At 40.6% G+C, this 6,988-nt stretch overlaps 1 protein-coding gene across 1 annotated transcript; it reads right to left on the bottom strand.

The window, feature by feature from the left end:
• Positions 1-2,175: 2,175 nt before the first annotated feature.
• On the bottom strand, positions 2,176-5,584 carry LOC108091724 (general odorant-binding protein 83a). The gene is made up of 5 exons (XM_017191066.2): positions 5,467-5,584; positions 3,217-3,474; positions 3,062-3,137; positions 2,375-2,631; positions 2,176-2,315 (listed from the first exon to the last, which is right to left on the bottom strand). Exons 2-5 carry the CDS (start codon positions 3,328-3,330, stop codon positions 2,298-2,300), a joined length of 465 nt encoding a protein of 154 aa, XP_017046555.1. The 5' UTR covers positions 3,331-3,474; positions 5,467-5,584; the 3' UTR covers positions 2,176-2,297.
• Positions 5,585-6,988: the final 1,404 nt, after the last annotated feature.

Raw genomic sequence — 6,988 nt, 5'->3', positions numbered from 1 at the left:
GGAAAGCAAAAAATCAGCTTCAATTGAACAGTTAAACTTCCATTAATTGTACGCCCGGCCAGCGCCACGTGGCCCAGACTCTGGCCCTTTCTCTTCTGGCTGCCAATCCAATCGCATTCCACTGCCAACTGTGTCAGTTTCGAATTACAAATGCATGAACTGCTTACCCAAACAGGTCAGCCTGCAAATTCGCGGTGAATTGTGCAATGGAAGCGGAAGCGCTTGAGGGGCGAATCAATTAGATGATTGTATCATTAGGAACAAAAACAGGCGCCAGGAAATTAACCAACATTTGGGCAGCTAATTGGCTGCCTAAATGGCTCAAGCTGCTCGTGTGGAAATCCATTGAGGGCCCTCTGCTGCCCAATCCCACACCATGCCATCCCATCCCGGCTCCAATGAACCGCACAGCGTAAAGTGTCGTCTTCCACACTCCATTGAAGGCTGTCAAAAAATTTTCAATTTACCAAATTAGTCCGGCAGATGTGTGGGTCCAAGAAAGGAAAAGCCCACACAGAGGTAAAAATCCGACTTTCTTTCTTCGGCCTTTTTAACACTGCACTTTTCAAAGTAAAGCAAGATAATCCAATAAAGAATCCCTTCCCTTGAAATAAAAGCATATATATTTTGATGTTTTGCTTCCTTAACGGAACTTTTATTTAAAATATATTTAATGAGAGAAGCATATTATTTACTCTTATTTATTATTTTTTGGTCAGTGCAGGGGCAGGAAAAGAAATTAGTATTAAGTGAAATGTAATGATGACAACGCCAACTGAGAATCGCCAGCTGACAATAATGAGCTGGCCGGACACAAAAGATTCCGCTTTTCCTAAGCTTCCTCCGACAATTACAGAGATGAGGGCTGATGGGAAAAACCATTCGCGCAGCTAAGCGCATTTTTTAAGCAAACTTTTCACTCAAGCGGCAGCGAAAAATGAAAACCAATACGCATAAATAATAAAAAGAGCATTAACCGGGGCGAGGGCGCAAGTGAAAACATAAATCATTGACTCCGAATTGAAAAGCTTTGCGCAACAAGTCGTTAAAACAATAAAAAACCAGAGACCTACCCCTAAAACCAGTTCGGAAACCCAATTCTGTGGGTTCGAAGGTGCAGGCGAGCGTTTGACCGACGGCAATGAAATATACGTTGAATTGAAAAAAATTAGAATTAATGGCTTTGAAAACATCATGCCAGCGGAAGAAAACAGAAACTTAAAGCCGCATGAATATAAAGAGAAATACATCATGCTTCATTTTATATAAATGCTTTGGAGGAAACGGTTACGTATAATAAAATCATAAGCTTTAAACGTTAAAACAAACTAAACAAAGTGAAAATAATTCTATTTTCCTAGGAAGTTTTAATCGCAGCTTTGGAAATACAAAGAAATACCATAAACTGATTAACTTTTGCCTGGTAATTTATTTCTGGTAAATTTAAATGTATTAGTTTAAAATTTTAAGCTATTTGGAACTAAGTTTTAACCTATTAACGATTTTTTACATTGTTAAAAATATTTGGTTTTAAAAAGCATACGTTTCTTTGTTTTACTGGCGTGCCAAATGTTCGGTTACAGATTTATTGATTGCATTAATTCGCCGAGTCAATTAAAGCGTTTTTCAGGAAGCGTGTCAATGATCGGCGTAATTATCTATTTTTATGAAAGTTTTTGCTGGGGCCCAAAAACTCTTTACTTGCTGTCTGATGGAGAGTGATTGATGCCCAATAAGATATAAAGCCCGGGGAATTTTTTTTACCGCCGCCAGAGCCGAACTAATGACTCCCAAAGCCCCTGACCAGTTTAAACATTTATTAAAAATGTTTTTTGCCAGGGCGTGGTCGCCTCCGACAGAAAATGGAAAGTTAAAAGCGCAAAACAGCAGCTCGCATGTAAATGCCGCAATGTAACACGCTTGTCGGCGTCAACAAGCTCGGCGAAGTTTTACGCATAATTTTATTTACACACGGTCGCAGGCACACAAGCGTACACTCCTTCACAATGCGTATAAATTATGTCAAAAGCGAACACGTGTGTGTGTGTGTTAGTGTGTGTGCGTCTGCCAGTGTGTGTGTGTGTGCTCCTTTGTGTGGCCCCGTTTTTTGCAGCACACTTTTCAGCGCATTGAGCGTTTCCCTTTTGGCAGTCGGCAAATAATTGAAAGCTTAGCTTGCATGCACAACTCGCCTACATTTATTACTCGACGGCTATTGAAAACTAGAAAAACTAAACTGCAGCATAAATAGCGCGGGGTCGCCAACGGGAGGATTGGAAAAGATGTCGGCCAGGTGTTCAAGGCAAGAAGTAGTGCTGCGAATAAGAAATGCTGTATTTAGTCAATGGATTTAGGATGACTGGGATGTATTCACCTTGGGATCTGCCTTCTTCCAGCACTGGTGGAACCACCAGGCCTTGTGGCACAAGGTGTCTCCCTCTGGGTGAATGCAACCCTTGGACATGTCCATCAGTTTGTCCCGCACAGCCAGCGGCACCGTGGCGAAGAGCTTCTCCAAGTGCACATCTCCGTTCTCGTCCACCACCTCGATCTCGTGGAAGAAGCAGTTCATGTAGCACTTGAGCTTCTCGTCCTCGTGGATCTCGCCATCACTGAACTCCTTAATAGCAGCTGGGAAGTAGGTGGGAAATGAGGTATCAGAGGTTCATAATTATTATAATACAAGTTAGCTCTAAATATTGTTAATGGCCATTTTATATCTCTTCCTTTATACGTTTCAATTGCCAAAATGAATCGGACATAAAACATTATCCTTTATTATTTTGCTTTATTATTAATTTTAAAGATATTTACAATGTATTATTTATGTGTCAACTAAGAGATTATCCAAATAAGAATATAATATTGAATTGATCAGTTGCGTGAGCAGACACAAAAAAAGTAAAGTAGATTTTTTAAAAACCATTTAATTCTCCCCAAATAGTCGGCCGAGCACACTTAACGGATGCAATTTCGAGCACATGGCTAAGGGGCCATAAGTGCTCGCTCCGATTGCTGCCATTATGGGCTCACTTTCGGCCAGAAAGCGTTTGCAACTCACCCTCGGAGACGCCCGTCTTCTCCACACACGCGTCGTGGAAGGGCTTGGCCATTTTCAGGATGCCCGGCGGTGGATACTGCAATTAAAAATTGTTGCTTAAGTGGGCGTGGCAGCGCGGAGGCGCAACAGCGCGGCCGGGCACTTCATTAACCCACGTTCTCGTCACGCTGCGCCGAAGCCGGCGGCAGGATCAGCGCTCCGCTGAGCAGCGACAAGGCGATTAAGAGGACAGACGCACTGACACGCCGACCAAAGCCATTCAAAGCCATTTTAATGTGGCTCTCTCCGTTCCGTTCCGTTCTGTTCTGTTCTGTGCTGTTCTGTTTGGTTCGGTTCCTTTCCGTCCGTGGAACAGCAAAAATTGCTCGTTGCCTCGGCCTTGTTTGCCAGCTCTGAATAAAACAAAAACAAGCCTGAAAAAAACAAGCGAGAAACGTGAAACAAAAGCGGCGATGCATAACAGAGTACACGGCACAGGACGAGGGCAAGCGTCGGAAGGACAAGAATGAGAACCCCAACAAGGATGAGTATGAGGATGAGGATGAGGATGCAGATGCTGTTGACGACGATGTGCCACGCGTGACAGCTGGACAATGACAATGGGTGTGGCACTCTCTGGCTACACTGAGGAAAAGTCAACAATTTGAGCAAGTCGAACCTAGTTATAATTCTGTAATATTTTCCTTTTCCCACATTATAATTGTCGAAGTTGATAGAGCCTAAGATTGTGTACTGGACACACCAAAGCAAAATTTCTTTAATGTTAGACAAGCTTGTTGATTTCTTTAGGGGAAACTAATTGCTCAGCTTAAACCAATTGAGAATTTTAGTGTCGCGGTAAATTCTTTACCGGTTCTTTTTTAATTTTAGTTGTTTGAAAGTTGTCAAGTGATGTAATAAACGTAAGATAAATTATAATCATGTCTTTAAAAATAACCTAGCCACAGTGTACTTCTATAAGCCCTAGCGTTTTTCCTTCCTTTTCGCAGCTTTTGTTCGAGTATTTTTTTATATTTTGCGTTTTTGGAAACCATGAAATACCAAAAAAATCATTTGTTTCTTGCCAGCTCAGCGCACGCTAAATTAATTCCAACCGCCGGTGGCCGAACAAAAAGCGACCGCCAAAACGGAAACGGAACTGTGCCCGAGACGTCAGCGAAGTCGTCACAAGTCTACAATTGTCGTGTTCCGTCTGACAAACACATGCCCGTGCCCACGTGGCACGCCCCCTCCGCCCACTCAGTGCACCCCTCTCTAGAATCCCGTTTTCTGGAATCCTTCGCTCAGGTCGACTGTGATATATTGCCTAGCTGAGGGTTCAAGGATTTCGGGATTCCTTATGATGTACGATGGCGGCAATGGAAATTTTCCACCAGCCAGAGAAAAACATTGCTTTTGTAACAGGTAAGTAGCATTTCGTAGGGTAGGAACAAATCTAAATGTTTTTTAAATAGTTATGATAAATAAAAAGAGACGAGTAATTGTTATTTACTTGTTATTGGTTGCAGCATTTCTTAAGATCTCATTAAGATCAGACACAGTTAACACAGCTTATTAGTATTGTTCCTATGCACAATAAATTTTTGGTGTTTAAAAAGTAACATTATTATTGAAAAAACTAAATAAAAAAATAATAAATAAAAAAGATATTATCAGGTATTCTGATTTAACTTGAAAATTACCATAATTATTATTTGAAAAGCGATCTTAAGTCTATAAATTGTTTTGACTTCGATCTTTTAGAGTTTACCAAATATAAATAATGTAATTTAAAGACGAAAGAAATCTTTTAGAGGTTACCAAAAATGAATGGTTTTTGTAAATTTAAGGAACATCATAAGTAAGCCCATGCCGATCCTCCCGCGATTGCAACGGATGCCAGGGTATCAAAATATAAAATTTCCCATTCGCTCGCATCTTTTGAAATCGTACAACCGAAATACACAAAACAAAGACTTCAACTTGTGCACAACTGTCACTTTTGTTTCATCAAATGTCAACGCAACAACCGAAACAAAGCCACAAAACGACATTCGCCCCCAACTCGCAGCACTCGCACAAAAATGGAGGACGAATGAAATTACAGCAACAGCACATTTTTGTAGCATGAATGGAGGTTTGTACGTATTCGAATACGAATACGAATACGAATGCGAATGCGAATACGTATACGTATACGTTTCGCAGTTGTGTGCGGCAGGAACGATGGATGGTTTTTTAATTGCCATTTCAATTTTCGTGTTGCAACGCGTCGTTTGCCTATGCTTGGGCAACCTTCGACCTCTCATTCGCCTTCGTCCTGGCCACCTTCCACCTCACTGCGGCAGGTCCTTTTCCTTTCCCTTTCCCTGCTCCTGCCCCTGCTCCTGGCAGCTGGCAACTGGCAGCTGCTCCTTTGCCCTCACCCCGTTCGCTTTTAGCAGGAGTAGTTATGGCAAAAATTCGATACTGCACACACACGCCACGCAAGAATTGTTTGACAACCGCAGTCACAATTGAATTTGCTTTATTGCCGTTTGCAGCGCTTGGCTTTTATATTGATTTTGGCCAAGTTCACAAGACCACAACTGACTGCCGCACTCAGTTATCAGGCCAATTGACGCTTCATGCCGAGGCGAATGTCTCTATAATGGCATCGCCCATGTAAGTGCAGGGCAAAACTCAAGGGCCACGCCCACTGGCGTGTCTCTAATCATTAGGTGCAAAATTCCACAGTACACTCGGAATGCCAGTCGAGCTGAAAGTCGCAAAATTTTAAGTTACTTTCAAAACTTTTCATTTCACTCTATTCTTAATAAATTATTTTAAAGTTGTATGCTGTTTGCATAAGGAAACCACTTTACACTAACCGCGGAATTGAGAACCTACCGAAAATCATTTAAATATGGCCCTCGAACCAATTTTGTTTTCAAATTATATTGGTTCGTGTGAAATCGAGTAAAAAAATTGAGCAAATTATTGGTAACTTAATATGATTTTCCATAAATTATTGTACTTCGCACGGTAGGGCAAGTGTCCAAATCATACATTTACTTAAAAAGGTTTTAATTGCGGTTTGTCAATGGGTGTTGTTGGGTTAAATTTTTTTTTTAAGTTTATGGATGCATAACATGAAAGTTTCCGGAATTTGTAAATATAGCTATCAGTAAACTGAACCCATTAAGCTAAAATATACATCTGTAAATACACTAAACCATACAAATACTCATCTTTTATTTTAAACCAGAGCAAGTCAAATAGATAGTAGATTTTGGTAATTTAATTTTAATCTTATTTTTATTTCGTATAAGAATACAATTTTTATTCAGAAATAAGGAAGGTGTTAGATCTGAAATCTTAAACAAAACTATATCTTGAGTTTTATAAAGTTTTAGGCAAGAAAGCAACCTGAATTAAAAAGCTGCAATGGCTTATGGCTTTTCTGAGTGTATAAATGCTTTGTGGGTCAAACCATTGCAGGCCAAATCAACTTCCGAGGCAGACGAAGCGAAAGAAATGCAAAACGAAAAGTTCCGGGCTGCAAAAGTAATCAAGGTAAAGCAATCCCCGCAATAGCCAGTTGGGGCTTTTGTTGTCCATCCAGGCTAGACGGACGGATTTTGTAAGTAGCTCAATATCGAAGGGCTCTTCCCGAGTGAAAATCCACTTGAACTTGTTCGAACGGATGCAGCAGATGCTGCCTTATCTAAACATCCAACAGGTAAATGAAGTTCAATAGGGCCAACTTGACTGCTGGGTGGTAAAGGAACTCGGGCCATTTGTGCCTCAAATATATTTTAGTCCTTTTATTTATAATTTATTTGTGTTTAACGAAAGATAAGACTGTCGCTCAAATGACATATATCTACCAATGTTATACCCATCACATCCACACATGTCAAAAATAATTGCCTAAATTAGTTGGTAAATTTAAAAACGTTTCTTAAA

The sequence above is a fragment of the Drosophila ficusphila genome, unplaced genomic scaffold (genome assembly GCF_018152265.1).
Source record: "Drosophila ficusphila isolate 14025-0441.05 unplaced genomic scaffold, ASM1815226v1 contig_791, whole genome shotgun sequence".
Taxonomy (NCBI): domain Eukaryota; kingdom Metazoa; phylum Arthropoda; class Insecta; order Diptera; family Drosophilidae; genus Drosophila; species Drosophila ficusphila.
The sequence above is the reverse complement of the archived record's forward strand: the minus strand, read 5'-3'. Positions and strand labels throughout refer to the sequence as shown.